At 49.8% G+C, this 18,997-nt stretch overlaps 2 protein-coding genes across 4 annotated transcripts in view; both read left to right on the top strand.

Moving 5' to 3' along the window:
• The window catches only part of CACNA1H (calcium voltage-gated channel subunit alpha1 H), a 132,712-nt gene extending 125,108 nt beyond the window's left edge, over window positions 1-7,604 (top strand). For all 3 annotated transcript variants that reach the window (XM_087878497.1, XM_060684033.2, XM_060684032.2), the window contains exons 30-35: window positions 1,676-1,754; window positions 2,152-2,273; window positions 2,914-3,213; window positions 3,481-3,670; window positions 4,017-4,186; window positions 5,002-7,604. In XM_087878497.1, the coding sequence (XP_087734623.1) occupies window positions 1,676-1,754; window positions 2,152-2,273; window positions 2,914-3,213; window positions 3,481-3,670; window positions 4,017-4,186; window positions 5,002-6,156 (2,016 nt within the window). In that variant the 3' untranslated portion in view covers window positions 6,157-7,604. The remainder of the gene's footprint in view (window positions 1-1,675; window positions 1,755-2,151; window positions 2,274-2,913; window positions 3,214-3,480; window positions 3,671-4,016; window positions 4,187-5,001) is intronic.
• A 5,477-nt stretch (window positions 7,605-13,081) lies between these two features.
• On the top strand, window positions 13,082-16,921 carry B9D1 (B9 domain containing 1). The gene is made up of 7 exons (XM_034441496.3): window positions 13,082-13,234; window positions 13,956-14,024; window positions 14,441-14,552; window positions 14,680-14,776; window positions 15,207-15,269; window positions 15,634-15,701; window positions 16,075-16,921. Exons 1-7 carry the CDS (start codon window positions 13,163-13,165, stop codon window positions 16,218-16,220), a joined length of 627 nt encoding a protein of 208 aa, XP_034297387.1. The 5' UTR covers window positions 13,082-13,162; the 3' UTR covers window positions 16,221-16,921.
• The last annotated feature ends 2,076 nt before the right edge of the window (window positions 16,922-18,997 follow it).

The raw sequence follows: 18,997 nt of genomic DNA, 5'->3' as shown, positions 1-18,997 counted from the left end.
TGTAACTTCAGCTGCAAGGCTGCTGCGTAAATTGATTGCAAGCGTTTTCGGGGCTGCTTAAAATCCAAGTGGAGAGCAGCATCTCCCCCTTTACTCGCCTGTTACAACCCTGGAACCAGGGGTGGGTGGGTGGGTGGGTAGGCAAGGCTGCATGAGCTTCTCTCCCCTAAACCTGGCAGGTGGCAGATCTGGGGGACTCTGGGCGGGCAGTTCTCCAAGGGCTCCTGGGTCCTTGAAATGTGCCAGGTGGGCTCACCCACCCTTAACCTGAAGCTTGGAGAAGACACTTAGCCTCTCTTTTTATGTCCCCTAAAAGCAACTGGGCTTCACTGTAATTTAGCCACCACCGTCTCTCTCTCTCTTAAGGACCCCGCTCTTTCCTGAAGTGCCTTACGCCTTTGTTAAGCCTCGACATTGTCAAGCTGTTCTCCTCTCAAGTAGCTGAAGGCTCCCAGCAGGAGAACGGCCACGTCTGCTTCCAGGCCCTTGTCTGGAGCACTGTGGAAGAGCCGATAATTATTGATGATGGGATGAAGTCCTCTTGCCTGTGGCTTCGGACTATCAAGCAAGAAGGGGAAGGAGAACCAGAACAGGAGGAGATTTGTAGCTCAGGGTTGACATGAGGGGTCCCTGGTGCTCTCTGAGCTCACTGGTTTTCTTGCAGAGGTTTCATGACCCAACTGGGTAACATCCTCAGTGCTGATGATGTTACCTAATTTGGGTCATGAAATGTCTGCGGGAAAACCAGCGAGCTCAGAGAGCACCAGGGACCCCTCAACAAGGAGAAAGGGGTTGTGAATACAGAAGTTGTGGGAGCTTCACCACTGGAAGCTTTCGAGAAGGAACTGGACTGCCCTCTGTCAGAAATGGCGTAGGGTTTCCTGCTTGGGCAGGGGGTTGGACTAGATGACCTACAAGGTCCCTTCCAACTCTGTTCTTCTGTTAGCTGGCTCTTTTCTCTTGGCATCCAGGATCTTTCACAAGGTCAGGGGAAGAGGTGCCTGGGGGTGAGGGTGGGGTGTGTCTCACTTTGCATCACACAGGGAATGCTGCATTAGGAAGGACCTCACTGATAGGATTCCCCCCAATCTGCCCCTAAGACTTGACTCCCACTTCTCCAGGGCTCTCTTTGCCAGTCTAAGCTCTGGGAATTCCCTCTGGGGCTGGAGACGCCCACCAGAACAGATCCATGCCAATGTCCAACCCTCAGAAAACAGCCAAGGGGCAAAGTTTCTTCTCTGTAGATCCAGCCCAGCTTCACCAGTCATGGTCAACCAAGGATGTCCTTCACGCTCAGTCTTAGGTTCTGTTGAAGGCGGCCCAAAGAGACAGGGCACATCCTTCTAATACTACAGACCTTTGCAAGCTTTGGGAAGACATGCAAGCTGGTTAGTCACCATACAGGTGTAGTTTGAGCTCCTACCTTTCACTTAGTGAAGATCTGGCTTCTTCTCCAACAGACTCAGGTGGATGTAAGATGCAAGGAAGGACACCTCCGTTCCCCCAGTTGTGTTTGCATGAGTCATTGCCCATCCTCCCTAGAGCTGCCCAGGGGACCCCAGGTTGGAGAAAGCTCTGCTGATTCTTGTTAAGGCAGGAAATCCCACCTAAGCAAGATAAAAATCCTTCTGTGATATCAGCTTACTTCTAACTTTTCGACCATCTCCTTTTCTAGGTGGGGAACCTCGGCCTGCTATTTATGCTCCTTTTTTTCATCTACGCTGCCCTGGGGGTAGAATTATTTGGGAAGTTAGGTGAGTCATCTTCTCCTTTTTCTGTTGCTTGGTGACCCTCTTAATACGCCAACCAGACTTTCTGGAGAACATGCTATCTCTGCTGAGAGCCAGGTGTTCCTATGGCTTGCATAAGGTGAGAGAACCCCAACCTCGCCCTTGTCCAGCTCAACTAAGTTCCCACCAGCGACCAGGCAACCAGGCCAAGGGAATGCCAGAATCTGGTGGGTACCTCCAGAGAACCAGGGGAGGGTCAGCATGAGTTCCAGGGGAGCAAATGAAGAGAGAGGAGAAGGGGTTTTATTCAGAAAAGAGAATGTTGGGAGTCAGATGATGGAATCCCCAGCTACCTCCAAGCCATCATTTAACTTTCTCCAAGCTTGTAGCTAAGCGTGGACTCATCCTTGCTCTTTTGTAGACTGCACCGAGGAAAACCCTTGCGAAGGCCTAAGTCGGCATGCTACCTTCAACAACTTTGGAATGGCCTTCCTCACCCTCTTTAGGGTATCAACTGGGGACAACTGGAATGGGATCATGAAGGTAAGACCTCCACATCACTTTCCCAGCAGAGCTTTCTGACCATGGCTGTACTTTGAGTCGACTTTACTCTGAGATGTAGTTTGGCTTGACTATGACATTCATCTCCAACAATTGAGGTATAGAAGACTCAAGGCCACCCTGCTTCACCAGCTTTGCGTATTATTTGCTAAGAATAAAAGTCGAGACCAAAATAGAGAAAATGTACCCCAAATAGATGCCCAATTCTGAGGAAAAGTAAGGCTTTACACAAGGTAGAATTAATCTGTGGAAGTCCTGGTCTCCATTTAATCAGAGCCACCAGTCTGCATGCCTTGAAAAAGGAATTAGAAAATCCATAGAGGAGAAGAAGTCTTTCACTGGACATTCACCATGATGGCCATAAGTGCATAGAGATGCCACTGAAGTTAGTATGAGTTTGGGGAAAACTTTTACATCCATTTCACCCATATTAGCTCCCAAAGACTGCTAGTTGGCCATCGCTGGGCAGATGGGTCTTTAGCTCCATTATTGCTCAGTGAAACTACATGTTTGCTCACCTCTAGATGCTGAATCTCTGGGAGAAAACTTAGGAGGACATTAAGATTTCTTCTCGGTTGACCCGTCCACCTGAAGTAACCTTGCTCTTATGTCCCCCTTCCAGGACACTCTCCGGGAATGCCACCGGGATGACAAGCACTGTCTCACCTATCTGCCTGTCATCTCCCCTGTTTACTTCGTCACCTTCGTCCTCATCGCCCAGTTCGTCCTGGTCAATGTGGTAGTGGCCGTCCTAATGAAGCACTTGGAGGAAAGCAACAAGGAGGCGAAGGAAGATGCTGAGATGGATGCCGAAATCGAGCTGGAGATGTCCAGAGGGATCAACACACCAGAAAGGACCATGGATGGGAGACAGACCCCTTCTAAGGGGGGTTCACCCCTGCTGGTGAAGCATCAAGTCATGGTAAAAAGCTAGAGAAGGAGTCTGAAGGAACGTACCTCCCCAGGCATGGAAAAGAAGGGGGCTGAGCCTCTTTGGGGTCATGTCTATGTGATCTTCCCCCATCCCTCCTCCTCGGACACCTGTCAAGCTAAAGAACCTTTCTGCACTTCCATTCATCCAGAAAAGCAGTTTGCTGACCATCCTGCCATGCACGTATCTCAAAGCTGCCAAGAATGACAGGTTCCCAATTTCCCCGAAATCTCAGCCTCCTTTTTTGCTGCCTTGCAGGGAGCTTCTGCTGCTGCTGGAGGTGGTCTTAGGGACCCCCAGAACCTTCTGACTCTTCGCAAGATCTCGGTGGCAAGGATGCATTCGCTGCCCAATGACAGCTACATGTTTCGTCCTGTGATGCCCGCCAAGCCTCCCTTCCCACTCCATGAAGGGGAGCTAGAAGCCTTCTCCTACAAGTCACCTCGAGGTAAGGCGTCAGGAGGATCTGGGCCTGCTTAGTTTCCTACCAACCAATGTAGGTTGTAGTGTGTAAAACAACTTCCAAAGCAAGAATTCTAGAGCTGTAGCATGGCATAAAAGAGGATAACCTTGTTTTGAGCAGGCACCTTATGGAGATGCTAAGAACTGCTTGATGTTTTCCACCAAAATGCAAACATTCTCTCTGCCAAGATGAAGACCTCCAATCTGGAGATGGTGGAAGGCCCCCAGAAGGTCCCCAGAGGAAACAGTTGCTTCCTTCCGACATTTGTTCAGCTTTGAATGAAAGGAAGAGAAGAATTTCTGAGGAATAATTTCCTTCCTTCTTCTTCCAGGATCTGTCACATCCATCCATTCTCAGCCGGTGGTCACTTCATCATTGAGGATCCCACAGTCGGCCTTCCGCCCAACAACACCCCCTCCCAGCCACAACATGGGAGCTCCGTGGAAGCTTCTACCCCCTCGCCCTGCCCCTCGCACCCCCAGCAGACTGCTGTGCAGACAGGTCAGCTTCCCGGTCTCTAGATGCCTTCTCGTGTTGGGGGGGGGAGGCAGAAAGGTGCTTGATAGCCCATGGAGAGGGACGGGAAATGTCTTCAGGGCCAGGAAGCACAGAGACAACAGCTTCTCTTCAGAAGTTGTGGGGGCTCCATCACTGGAGGCTTTGAAGAAGAGACTGGACAGCCACTGGTCTGGAGCGGTACAGGGTCTCCTGCTTGAGCAGGGGGCTGGACTAGAAGACCTCCAAGGTCCCTTCCAGCTCTATTCTGATTGAGATTAAGTGGAGTCAGGGGCTGTAGAGCAGAGACAATGCAGGAGGAAGTCCAGAGTTCAGGACAGAGATTAAATGAGAGAGAGAGAGAGAGAGAGTCATTCATTCCCATATTGCTCCTGCTGAGTCAGCAGACCCTCAACTGTAGACGACTCTCTGACTCCCGAGGCAGCCAACTGCTGGATCGGGCCCCTCAGCCTCTGGTTCTTCCACGTCACAAGAGGCAGTGCCACCACGATACTCTCAGCCTGTGCAGGTAGAAGCTGGCGTGCTCACAGGGCAGAGGGTTGGGCCGACTGCTTTGCAGGCATCCACAGGTGGGTTCAAAGAAGCCACTTCCATGGAAGGGGCATTTCCTGGGGAAGGCCCAGCTCCACTTTGACCCATCTGCTTTCCCCTAGATTTCCATGCTAACTCAACGCTTCAGGGAGGAGCCCCCAGAGAAGACAGGACCCCAACCGTCTCAAAACATGGAACCCTTCTTGGATACGTGGGGCCTCCTTGTGTTGGAAATGCTTATTTTTCTTTTTTATCTCTTTGTTTTTTAGGAAGCCGTCCAGAAGGAGTCCTCGGATAGCTCAGCAGTGGAGTCAAAGCAGTGCGCCCAGGCAGAGATGTGTGAAAACCCACCCCTGAAAAAGTTGTCTCACAGTATTTTGGGGGCCCCTCAGCCTCCCCCAGCCCCCACATCCCTCCCAGGCAGTCCTCCCCTTCCCCAGCCCTCCCCTTCCTGCCCTTCAAGCATCCACACCCCCAGGGACACCTTCAGCCAGCACAACATCTCAAACAGGAGGTCCACCCAAAGCAGCATCCTGGACAGCTCCCTCTTCGAGTCCTCCGACTTGGCGGATGAAGAGGTCAGCCACATCAACAGCTCCGCCAGGGGCTGGGGGGCGCAGCTGGAGAGCCGGGACTGCTCGGACTCCCCTTTCGCCTCCCCGGCGCCATCTCCTGTCCCCTTCAGGAACTGCAGCACAACCAGCTTGACCATGGGGAAGGGCAAGGAGAAGGACCTGAAGAAGTTCTACAGCGTGGACACCCGGGGGTTCCTGGCCAAGCCGACGTGGGCGGATGACCAGCGACGGCACTCCATTGAGATCTGCCCTTCGGTCGGCAACGGGGATCGCGGCTTCGCAGATGCCTCTGAAAGAAGGAGGCTGCCTCTCCAGATCCAGTCGGAGTCCGAGTATCTGCACGGCATCCGGAGGAAGAAGAAAATGAGCCCTCCCTGCATCTCTATCGACCCTCCCATGGAGGAAGAAAGCAGCGCCGCCACGACACGCAACAAAGCCTCTGAGAACAGCCTGCTGAGACGGAGAACGCCCTCCTGCGAATCCACGGCCTACAGGGACTCCTTGGAGCTGGCCGAGAGTCAGCCTGGAGAACTGGCCTGCAAGGCAGACCGCTGGGCACCCCCAGCCTGCCGAGGGGAGCATTTAACCATCCCGAGCTTCTCCTACGAGCCGACAGACCCCGGTTCCATGGGTGAAGCCTGCGAACGCCGCCAAACTGTGGGCCCCTCTGTGGATTCCTCACCGGAGGGTCCGGAGCTGCAGCAAACAGACCCCTTGGAGACTCACGGCAACCCCTCTGAGACAACCCAAGAAGAACTCCGAGGGGGCAGGAATTGTCCCCTCCCGCAGCACGGACCGGTTCCAGGGACCCCAACCAACACAGAAGAGGTTGTGGACGAGCCGGTATAGCTTCCAAGGGGGGGTGGTCTTTGGTGAACTTTAAGGGCTTTGCCACCACATGTGGCTTCGAAGAGGAGAACAGGTTGGAAAGCCACCTCTCCACGGCTGATGCTTACCCCCCAAACCTTTGGCTTCTCCTCGCTGGGAAGGTCCGGCTAGTGTAGAAATGGAACCAAAGTCCCAGAGAAGCTCCAAGCGTCCCGAGAGGTTGAGGGGTAGCTGGAAGGAACCCGATTTCCTTTCCACCCAGCACAAGGAGAAGCTGTTCCAATGTCCCTTTTCCTCCCTCTTCCTCCCCTTCCCCCTCACCCAGCGTGGCCTCGGACCCCTCCAGGGGGGTCGCAGACCTTTCTTTTATCTTTTTTAAGGCAACCCGGGGTTGGTTCAGAAAAACTTCTTTTTCCGAAAGGGCACCTTTTCTTATTGCACGAAACGCGGTCGCGGGAAGCTCACGTGGCCAGGCAGAAGCGAGTTGTATATTGTTCTGTATATCAGCAGTTACTATAAATAGAAAAACATGTATTTGAGATTTTTTTAAAAGGGGAAAAAAATGAGGAAAACACACACATCACAGGCAGACACATCGCAACACACACGCCCATAAATGCCCACAAGGAAGCTCTCCGTCAGATGCATATTTTTGCAGAAAACCCACCCGTCAGGACGACCCAGAGATGTCGGCCAGAGGCGCTGAGCGCCCCTAACTCAACCTAGTTACACCACCGTGCACCAACCACCGTCCGTTCTGAAGACCAGTGAATTCGCTCTTTGCGCCCATTTTCCCGTCCCTACAAGCAAAGGTGTCCAACCTTGGCAATGTGAGTTCCTCAGAAATGGGGAATTCTGGGAGTGGAAGTCCAGAGGGTTTTAAAGTGGTCAAAGATGGACACCCCTGCCTTGGAGTGACCCTAACCCTGCCAGTTCCAGCTGGATCAGGCTTCCCATGGGAGGGGGACTCGATCTGTTTTGTTTCATGTCTGCATTCACATCTGATCCTCAGTGGAGTGATGTCTTCGTAGGTTCGATGTGGACGCGTCACCATTTTTACTGTCGTCTTTTCAGTTTGGCCTCCATCCCTTCGTTTTCCTTCGCTGCCCACTTCATGCCTTGCCAGCTTTCTTCTGGTCCTCCTTGTTCCACAAAATGGAAAAAAAAAAACCAAAACCACTACTGAATTGTAGCCAGTGCAATAACAATTAAGTTATTAATTCTTCTTATGGGTAAAAGAATCTCTCCTTTTTTATGATGAATAATAATAATATTATTATTTTACATATACTCAAGCGATGTTGTATTTTTTCCCCCTTTCCCGCCCCCTCTCTGTTTTCCTATGGAATTCAGGTGAAATGTTGCAATAATCCGAACTTTAAAAGTGCACAATGAAAAGTAAAGAAGGAGATTTCCAAAGTCAGCAGGAAAAGAAAAAAAAAACCAAATAAATAGTAAATTATTTAAAAGTTTCAATTTTGTTTGTGGCATTCAGGGAATGAAACCCTAAAGATCTCCGATCAGCCAGAGGTTGGCTTGTTGTTTGTAGACCACAGAAGAATTCTGGAAACACCCCCCACCCCCGCTGCCATCCAGCCCAAAAAGTAAACATGTAGAAAAAAAATCAAATTTTTCACCTGGCATGGAGGAAAAGCAAATGTGGAAGGGTCCCTTGCTGGTACCCCCCCCCCGATACTTGTTTCTGGAGCTGATTTAAAATGCTGGGGCTGGGGGTGGGGTGGGGTTTAAAGGGAAGTCTCTGGGAGGGACACCCAAATGCAAGGCCAATGGTGAAAATGGCAAGCAATCTTTTGCTTGGATCCCAGTGGGTCAGCCTGGCATCCCGTCATCTCCAATTCAGAATGGCCCCTGACAGTATTTCCACACAAACTCTGGGATTCTATCCAGATTCTTCTCCACCCCCTAACCCCCAATGGTGGTTGTTGAATCCAGCATTACAGCCTTGGATTGAGGTCGCTTCTCCCTCTGGAGTCTTGGAAAGTGATGGACAAGGTGAGCTCCTCAAAGCATCCAGGTGGAGCCGGGTTCAAGCAACAGATGAAATGCGGCTCCTTTCTCCTGGACCTGCCCAATTTGTTGGCCAAACTAGCTTCGTGAAGGCTGGATGGGCTGATCCCAAGAAGCCGTGTTGGTTCTTGCATGGCCAAAGCAGGCCTCCTTCTCCTCTCAGGACATATGGATTCCCCGGAGGGAGGCAGGAGAGGCCTTGCCAGATGTCTGTTCTGTTTCCCACTGACATGCCTTTTCTCCGTGATTTAATGTGGGAAATGACCTCCCAGAGTTGGTCTTCCTTTGCCCGTGTATCCTCAGGGGTCCAAGCCACACTGAGAGAAACACAAGGAGGACAAGGAAAACAAACTCCAGTCTAATCACTTCTGACCCCAACCCCTTTCCCAAGGATTCAGACCAATGCACGCACACAAACAGGGAAGTCATGTGGCTTGATTTGTTTTTAAAACAGCCCAACAGCTCAAAAAAGAAGCTATCTCCAAATATAACTTGGTGTTTATTTGGGCCAGTGGTATAAATACAGTGGAACCAGGGGTTTATTTGACTGCAGCAAATAATCTATGTTCCATACTTATTGGATACCATTAGGTTCTCTGAAGGTTTGCAGGAAGAGCTGCAAAAGGGAGGGAAGGAGGGAGGGGAGGAAGAGAGGAAGGAACTGCAAGAGGAAAGCTTAAAGAATAAGAACCATTATGATCTACTGTATCCTGGCATAAAAGCTTTCTGAAGTCAGATTTAATGGAGAATGTCAATTGAATTATTTATCCCCAAGAGCCTGTACAAATATTGAGGAAGATTATTAGCCTTTATGCCACTTCCAACATCTTCCAATGACGAGAGATTAAATATGATTTTTCACTGAATGAGGACTGCATCCACAATTGCTCAGGGGCAGGAGACAGTGTCTTTAAGCAAAGGAGAGATGCAGAGAGAGAATTTCAAGTCAATAAAATTAGACTTGTCCTCTCTAAGCATTAAGCAACCCATTATTTCAGGTGAGACGGATACCAGTGAGTCATCATTACAATCCACGCAAAGATACATCTGCACCTCAGCCATCTCTTACGATAATCACCAACTCCAGAAAGGAAATAAAAGAAGCTAAGGATCTAAGCTGGATCAGATTCTTGGCCCATCTTGTCCATCACTTCATTCTTGCGGAGGCCAACCAACTGCCCAAGGAAGCCCACTACTCTCTTGCCAGGTGGCCTTCAAGGACAATCTTCCCACCATCATGGCTAAGAGTGGTTGATCCCCAAGACTTTCATGAATTAGTCCAACTTTGTTTTGAGGCCAGCTAGGTTGGTGGCTGTCATCACGGAGGACCACTTGGCCAACCAACTGCCCAAGGGAACCCACTAGTCTCCCAGGAGGTGGTTTGACCAACCTGTTGACCGAGAAGCAGAGATCATCCTTCTCTTGATTGCTCAGGTCAAGGGTGGTAAACCCTGACCCAAGGAAGACTCCAGATGTGGCCAGAGGGCCAAGTGGCTGACCCTCTCAATGGAGGCCCCGTTCTCAAGCTGAGTTTCAGAGCCGCTCCTCCTGGCTGGCAGGATTGAGAGGGTTAACGGAGTGTCCCTGAGAAGAAGCACCCGACTGTCAAACCACTTTCTTTGATGCTGGAGTGAGTCATTTATTAACACAGGAGGACAGGTACTCAAAGCGCCTTTCAGAACCAGCTGTGCCGAAGAGGGACAGAAATGCAGACGCCTCTCCTTGTCTTCTCTTTTTTCCTCCCTGTTTAAAGAATTAGGATTTATATACTTGCTTTCTTCCAGAAAAGACAGCTTTGATTTACGCTTCTTGTACAAGACAACATTGTGCACAAACAGGGAGAAGAGAAATAGGAAGAAATCATGTTTTCAGCCTTGGCAAAGAAACACTCTGCCGTCACAAAGGCGAAGGGGGTGTAGGAGGGATCTGAAATTTGATTGCCGATTATAACCAGAGAGATCTAAATCCCCAGGAAGGGTTCGTTTGAGGTTCTCCAGCACAGTTAACTCCAGTTTGCCACCAGAACGTCACTGCTGCACAAAGGCAATTGGGGTGTTGCAAGGCCAGGAATCCCCCCTCCGCCCAGGCTCAGATGCCTCCGTCCTTCCAATGGTGAAGCCAAGGGTCTGTTTCGATAAACTGGGCTGCCCTCCAAGAGACCAAAAATCCTGTTTGGATCGTGGACTGAACACTAAGACGAATAGATGAGAAGCCCTTGGCTGGTGCTGAAGACCTAAACTCTTATGCCTGCTTGATGAAGCCAGGAATAATGGATTTCAAGGTTTTGGGGTCATTAGCAGTGCTGCTACGACACACGTATCACTTGGCCAATAATCCCCCAGGTGTCCTCAGCCACCGCAAGGTATAATTGAGCATGATGAAACTCACAAGTTCCCTTTCCTATGGAAGATACTTCCATTCCCAGGTCTGAATTTGGAGGGAGCGGGCTCTAGGAGAGGCGATAGGACTGGCTCACCTGAATAAAATCCACCCAAAACAAAAGTGAGGGCAAAAATCTGGTGTGACCATTTGTGACCGATGGTCCTGGGAGCAACCGAAAGGTGCATTGGGGTGGGGGGGGTTTCACCTGTTCCCATTGAGGTATCTTGGATGTTGCTGCCCCCAAAGCCACACAGGTTTCTGCTTCCTGCCCCAATTTCCAAAAGCTGCTTTAATGCAATCCTTTCATCTTTCTGAAGCTTCCACATCTGTGGCCAGGACCAGAATTTGGGAGAAATGAATAAAGAGGCCAGAATGTTTCTCGGTATGACCGTTGCTTCAGCCCTGCCTGGGTGAACCAAACCAAGAAAGCTGACATGGTAAGGAAGAGCCTAGGAGCTTTGCAAATTGGGCTCGGCAGAATTCACACACACACATGCACACACACACACACACCATCATGCACCTGGCAAGACAACAGGTGAGTTCTTGGTGGAGCAAAGCCGCTGCAGCTTCAAAAGATGATCTACTGGCATTTTAATGAAGTGACGGTCAAAAGGGTGGGTTTTTTTCAATGCCTGTAACAAGGAACTCTCTTGGTTCACTGTCTCCCAGGCTGCCAATTAAGGATGAGACACAGAGCAGAGCCTGGGAACTCAAGGGAGACCAGCAAGAGACCCAGAATAGTTCATCCAGGAGGCCATCAAGGAAGAGGCTGGTTCTTCCCCAGCAACTTTGCAAGTCGCTCTTGAGAGAGCGGAAAAGACTAAGGAGTTGGTGCCCTGCAGAAAATCAAGAGCCAGAGACGCAGCAATTAGAAGTTCTGCCAGCTGCTGCTGCTGCTTCTCCCCATCAAGCAGGGAGGCCAGGAGGACTCGAGATTTGGGGTCTGCCTCTGCTCAGGCTCTGTGGCAGGAGACCCAGGCCAGAACCCTCCAATGGGAGCAAGCTGGAGAAGGCAGGTTAGCACTGGCGGCCAAAGGAGGTTTTTTCTTATCCAGAATAATTCCTGCATTGCCCTTAGACAGGCTTTCCAACAGACAAGCATAAACAAAGCAGGGACAAAACCACAAAGCACAGTTTACACATGTACCAAAACGAAATAAGAAAGCCATAACAGCAAAATCAGAGATCTCAATATCCCTCAGATCCCAAGACGTTTTGGAGTTGAGCAAAACACACACAGTCAGTAGCGCTTCCCCCCACACACACACACACACAGTCTGCCCTGAAAAAATAGGCTGCAGGACAGCTCCCGCTGACCCCTCCCAAGGGTTGGCTGGCTGTTTAATTATTTATTACTTGTTTAGCAGATTTATATTGCTGCCCATCTCATATACTGGACTGGAGGTTATCCAGTGCATTAAGAAAGTAAACAACTGGGAAACCACTTGAGAGAGATGGTGGTGATGATGATGATGATGGATTAAACTTGTCCACCATCCCACGACTCTGGGCAGTTCACAACAATCAAAAGAAATTGCAATCATGTAATAATTGAATTAGATAATTGAATAGGGACATCTAGTGGTGGCAGAAACCCAGCCTTGCTTAAGAGAAGCTTCTTGCAATAAAAATACCAAAAAATGCTAACAAAAGGAGAGCTTTTAAGCTCAGAGAAAGTCCTCTTTTTCTGATCGTTATTTCATCTTTTCATCCAACAAATACCAGTTTTCAGACTTGGTATTTTCTGGCCATTTGGGTTCAAACAGCCAGCTCAGAATCAGGGAAATATATAGTACCTATACATAGCATGTTGAAGGGTTTTTGACAAAGCTGCAGTGTCAAATTTAATAAATTCAACACCTCCAAACTGAGTGAATCTCTTTTGTACGCTGCCCAAAACTCCTGATTACTATTGGTATTATAGTTGCCTTTTTCTTCCAAAGCCTTTCAAGTTTAATGTGCAAATCCCGGTCACTTCATCTGTTTTAAGAGGAGGTGTTTCTACAACAGGCGTACAACGTTGCTACCTTTCTCAGAATACTACCCCCTGCGAATAAAATGCAGTTGCTAGAATGATGCTTTAAAGCAGGGGTCTCCAACCTTGGCGACTTTTAAGACTTGCCGACTTCCAACTCCCCAGCCAGCTTAAAGTTGAAGTCCGCAAGGCTTTCAAGAAAAGATTGGATTGCCATTTATCAGAAATGGTGTAGGGTCTCCTGCTTGAGCGGAGAGTTGGACTAGATGACCTATAAAATCCCTTCCAACTCTGTTAAAAGTGGCCACGGTTGGAGACCCTGCTTTAAGAGGCAGCTTTGGTTCAAGCTGACTGGTTGACCCCCAGAGAGGGGAGGTTTGCTTCCAAAGTGTCCGGGCAAATGTAGGGGGGCTAAATCCGGACCGCTTTGGAGGTCACTAGATAAAGTTGTCGGAAAGGCTCCCGCGTGCGCACATCCCGGGGGAAACGCCTGAGCAGCGTAGACCGCCTGGCGAAGAATTCGAGCCCTTTCGCGCAAAGGCGAAAATTGTCCCCAGAGGCTCGCCGTCCGCCGTTGCCAGGGAGGGCGGAGGACGCGCCCTTAGCGACGGGCCTCTTCCTGCCGCTCCGCGAGGCCCGATGGCGGCCGCTTCGACCGCCAACCCCACCGTCTTCCTCCTCATGGTCAGCGGGCAGGTCGAGAGCGCGCAGGTGGGTCAGCGGGCCGGCTTTGTCCAGCGGCTCCTCGAATGGCGAGGCGAGCCGGCGCGTTTCTTTTATTTCCCCCCCCTCCGGAGGGCGACTTGGTATCTCCCGCCCGGGCGCCGCCTATGCGGTGGCGCATTCCAAGTCCAATGGGGGGGGGTGAATGGACTCTCGAATCCGGTGTTCTGCAAAAGCAGGACTGAATGAATAAAACTTTGAGTGACTGTTCTGCAAAAGCAGGCGGCCCCTCCCCGTTTCCGAGTCTCGGGTCCCCCTTTTTGCACGTAGGGAAACCCACCGGGGGCGCCCAACGGTGCAGCCTATATGGGGCGGATGCAGTCTGCAACTGCAAGGAGATGCACGCGGGGTAGGAGAGGAGCAGCGGCGTTGCTCGTGCGACCTTGCACCGGAGCTCCCCCGGTCTGCCTTTGGGGAGGAGGAGGAGGAGGGGCAATCGAAGGGTGCTGCAGCGGGCGCCCAGTTGGGGAAGGTGGTGCCCATTCCGCGCTGCTGAGGTCTGGACAGCTCCGGCTGCAAGGAGACACCCGCCCACCCCCGTTCCCCCTCCATGAAACGAGCCCCTTGCAGAGAGGGAGGAGACCCTTCTGGGAAAGGGGGAGTTTCCCCTTATTTCAGCTGCTGGAAGAAGCGAGTCCTTTCCACGCGTGGTTTGGTAGGTACAGTGCAAGGTTGGATTTCAGGCCAGATTTTCTTCTCCTCTTTGCAGTTTCCAGAATTTGACGAGCTCTACTGCAAGTACTGCTTCGTGTATGGCCCCGACTGGGCTCCGACTACGGTGAGTCTCCCGGAGGTTTAGCTGTGGGAAAGGGATTCCGCTTGCAGGGGCTGCACCCCCACCCCAGAGAGCGAGCCCTTTGCAGCCTGAAGCCCCCTCCTTGCAAATAAGAAATGCACCGGGGGTTAAAAGAAAAAACAAGGGGAGGGGTCCTGCTTGTCACTCATGGCTGCAGGAGGACCGGCTAAAATGAGGGTTCCAACTTCTGTGGCATGGAGCTGTCCACCTCCCTTCTGACTCCAGGCAGGAAAGGGGCGAGGAGCCCCCTTGGCCACCGGTGTAGAACATAGAATATTAGAGGTGGAAGGAACCTTGGAAGTCTTCTAGTCCAATCCCCTGCTCAACCTCTTTGTTTGTGCCGGCTCTGGGAGCCCCCCGAGATGGTTCCAACTTTAGTCTCCTTGGCTTTCCCGTAGGGCCTGGAAGAAGGCATCTCACAGATCACGTCCAAGAGCCGGAATGTCCAGCAGAACCTGGTCTGGAACTTCCCGATCGATGTCACCTTCAAAAGCACCAACCCCTTTGGCTGTAAGTGGGAAGGACCTGGGGAAGGGAGATGGGGCTTCCCGTCACCTTCTGGCCCTGGGGACTGACTGTTCTGAGAGGTGGGACAGGTGAAACTCACCTGCGATTGAGGTCCTTTCTGTTCTTGTAGGGCCACAGATCGTCATCAGTGTGTATGGCCCTGATCTTTTTGGGAATGATGTGGTTCGGGGATACGGAGCTGTCCATGTCCCTTTTACACCTGGCAGGTAAGATCATCACAACCCTGACCGACCTCTCTTACTTGTTCCAGCCCGGTACAAATTTGATGCATGAAAATAGCCTCATCCTCATTTTGATACGTTTGTCTTTGTTTGTGTATATATATTTTCTTTTTTGTGTGTGTCTTTTTTTGAGTATTGTGTTTCTTTTTGTACTGTGTATTTTAATTTTTGGAAATTTAATAAATACTATTAAAAAAAAAGTAGCCTCATCCTTCTTTAGCCAAGAGAATTTGATTCTTTGGGGCACCAGAAACCCAGGGAAGCAAACAAGTTTAGTCACCTTATTAATGATTTTGTTTTCCTGCCTGGCATAGAGGGCGGAAGAGGGTTTAGCGTGGGAAGGACTAGATTCGGGGTTCATTATTTCTGTTGATCAAATCTCCCGCTATTTTGATTGCCTAAATTCTGTTTTCAGGCACCAGAGGATCCTCCCGATGTTCGTTCCAGAATCAACCTCCAGACTGCAAAAGTTAACAAGGTGGCTGCATCTTTTGTCCAATTATTATTTTTTTTTGAAGAATTGTTTTATTTTGAAAATGAGATATTTTTGCCTGCTGAAATAGCAATGGTTGGTTGGTTGGCTGGTGGGCTTCTGCATCATTCACTCCCCTCAAGTTCCGTCCCTTGCACTTTTTCAGGGAAAATCGCCAGTGAAAGAGGATTAATGAATATTCATTTTGGTGGAGAATGTGGTGATTTATATATATAAATACCGGGGAGAAGGAATTCCAGGATGGAGGGAGCTGAATAGGCACTTGTTGGCCTGAAGTCCTCAGGACTTTGGTTGAATAAGCCCCAGGTGGGATGACTTGACTCAGCCTTCCCTTTTGCCTTTCTCCCAGCTGGCTGACGGGCAGGTATCCAGAATTCACTGATCCCAAAGTGGTAGCCCAGGGCGAAGGCCGTGAAGGTAGGTACTTGGGGGTGCTCTGTGTTTATGCCTGGTGCGTTCTGGAGGGCAAAGATGCCTTTGGATCCAGAGAGAAGAATGTGTGCCCAAATGTTGCCAAGTCAGGGCGTATTTGAGGCTGTTCCTACTTCTGTCAGGGGCTGCCAGCCGCCAAGTAGTTTAGGAAGAGCAGAAAGCAAGGGATGTCGTGAAGAAGACGGCTGGAACTCAGCTGCAGAATTCCAAGCCTTAAGAAGAGGGTCATGCATTTGTGCTCCATGCCAGCTATTAGCCACAGAGCCCCAAACAAGAAGCGTCTTGGGTCTGATCCATTTCACTAGTAGTGGGGTTGCTTTGTAAAAACCTTGCTAAGCCTCCGTTTGCTCCTTTTCAGTGACCAGAGTTCGCTCGCAAGGCTTCGTCACCGTTTCCTTCAACGTGGTGACCAAGGACATGAAGAAGCTGGGATACGACGTCAGCTCGCCGACCCTCGCCAGCTCCTCACTAACCTCGGTGACAGACGCGATGCGTAAATTCTAGACTTGCAATTTTGGGTTGATGCTGTCCTGCAAGACGCAACTCGGAGATGACCAAGGTTATCATATAAAAATGTTTTTGTGCCAACCCAGGAGAAGCCTGACCAGACCAAACCAGTGCAGATGTGCAGAAATCACAGTGCCTGAGGGGCTTGCAAAGTGGGGGTGTCTGGTGGCCAGCTGTGGCTACGATAAGCCATTTGCAGACGAGCAGTGGGCCAATGCTCTGCTTTTAGGGGCACTTGCTGTGTGGGCCAGCAAAGCATCCCTGACTTTCGATGATTGTCACAAGTAGAAACTGTTTCTGCACGTGTGCACACTCACTTGCACACACACACAGAGAGAGAAAGACATGATTAGTGTTATCAGGAGGGGTTGGATGAGAAATGAGACTTTCCATTGACATTGCCCCATTTTAGCAAGGTATTCTCATAGTTTGCATGAATAGCCTGTATGTCTGTGGGTATATAAGGAAGAAGAAGAAATGAGATGAAAGCTGTGCAAATTGTTTCTAATTTCAGTATGTCAAATAGGATTTAAAACAAAAACGCTTGTTTAATTTTTTTTTATTAAGTTACAGGTTTTATAAGAATCTCTTATCCCCGTAAAGGTCTTGGACCGTGGACTTTTGATTTTCAGTTTAAAATACAACTCCGTTTAGGAATTTGTAGTTTTCCAAATAAATTAGTTCATTTCCTGACAAAACAGATTTCTGTACAGTCTTTGATGCAAGACAATTGATGCAAACAATTGTTGTTTTGTTAAACCCTGATTCATGCCTGTTTGTTGTTTCGTAGCAGCAGGAAAATATCAAATGGAGTACTTTTTTAGGGAGCTGAAAAAGCGAGTCAGTCGATAAAAGCTGATCTGGTGAAGCTCTGGGCTACCCAACAGCCTTGTTAAAAGTCAGAATTCACTCAGCAGGGGGAGCCCCAGCCTGGAGAAACCCAAGTTGCTCCACCCTCCGAGACTGCAACTCTCTCCGCTAATCTTCTCGAAATTGGCCCTCCCAGTAAGGGCTGTGAATGACTGCCGGGTGTGTCCCAAGGGCCACAGGGAGAACGGGACATCCTCTGGTTCCAGAAGGAACCCTTCACTCTGCATCCAACCTTGGAAGAAGGCTCTGGGGATGCCCAAGTCTCCCTTCCCTACCTATAGGCCTGAGACTGCCTACGGGCGGAGGGGTGGGGGCAGAAGCCCTCCACCACTGCTTTCTGGCTTGGCTGGCCCAACTATGCTTGAAGGTCCTCAAAGTAATTGCGCCTCAACCTATTTTGGCAAAAAAAAAAAACCAAACCCTGGGAACAGTAAAAGTTTAACAGGCTACCCACTGCAGTAACTGAGACAGATGTGGATGTTAAATTTACTGCTGGGATAATTCCAAAGAGGAATATACAATATACGTCTTACGTTGCAAGCAAAGCTCTAGGGGAGAACGGTTGGTTTTAGAAGTTGACCTGCTACGAAGAAGGGCCACTCTGGAGGCAGAGGGAGGGCACATAAACTCAACCAAAGTTGACCGTATTAAAAATGTTTTCGTTGGAATCCCAGGCTGCCTCAGTTCTTCTCTTGGCCATAAAAACCAACCTACCAGATCATTTTTCAGGTCGGCGTAGAAACAGGATTCTTCTTGAATTCTTTGTGGCCACCAACTGCAAAAGAATCTCCCAGAAAGGAAGTGCTGGGTGCCAAGAGCTTCTCTCGATTAACCTATTTTCCTCACGTGCATGGAACTTCCTGTTCTCATAATGGTTATCGCGCCAATCTTTTCAGGAAATTCCAGCTCCTCTCTGGTTTGTGGGCTAAGAGGATCACGAACAGAGGGATCGCTGAAGATTTTAACAGCAAAGTGCACACAGATTATTTTACGTTCTGCTAACGTCTAAGCAGTTATGTTCTGCCTACCAAAAGAATTATTAAAATCTGCTTTTTTCCTGAAAACAAACTTCACAAGCCAATGGAAGCCTTGAGTTTTATGAAATATGTGGATGGTTTGCGATAGTGGCGAATATCTGTAGCTCGGGTGGAGGATGAAGGTGGAGATTCGTTCTCCAAGCTTGTGGGTTGGTTTCCAAACGTTTCGTTATCAGGCCAGGTAACGTCTTCAGCAGAATTTACGGGACATCAGTGTTCTGCTTATAAAACCCATCACAAGACCCTCACCTGACATGACGCTCCCATCACAAGTCCTACTGACCACACGAAGCCCTTATAAACAGAACATTGACATCCCATAAATTCTGCTGAAGATGTTACCCAGCCTGGCAATGAAACGTTCAGAAACCAACCCACAAGCTCGGAGAACGAATCTTCACCCTCCTACGTGGATGGATTGAGAGGATAGGATTGGAACAAATCCAAGTAGTGATGGCAGTTTTGGAACATCTCAAGAACTTCTGATTGCTGCAGGAAATCCAGTATGTCACAATGGAAAACAAGCTTGCAAAATGCCAGGGAGGGACCCAGAGAAGAGGAGTCATAGCTTTGGCTGGCTGAAGAGCTCTGGAATGCCAGAACATCCTCCACACTTGAGGTCTCGTGAATTAAACCTTCAAAGGAGCCATTCTCCTGGCATCCCTGGCATGGGAGCAAGAGCAGGATTTGAAGCAGCTGGTAATCCAGGATGGGCCAAGGGGCTGACCAGACACACTTGTGAGTGAGCCACAGAAGGGCTCCTATGTGGACTAGCAGAGAAAGCAAAGGAGTTGCAGAGATCCTGTTCAAATGCCACGTTTTTCCTGGACATGAAATGAAATGGAGACTAAAGCATAGCCACTTCCA

The sequence above is a fragment of the Pantherophis guttatus genome, chromosome 14 (assembly GCF_059756535.1).
Source record: "Pantherophis guttatus breed Tessera chromosome 14, ASM5975653v1, whole genome shotgun sequence".
In the NCBI taxonomy this organism is placed as follows: domain Eukaryota; kingdom Metazoa; phylum Chordata; class Lepidosauria; order Squamata; family Colubridae; genus Pantherophis; species Pantherophis guttatus.
The sequence above is the reverse complement of the archived record's forward strand: the minus strand, read 5'-3'. Positions and strand labels throughout refer to the sequence as shown.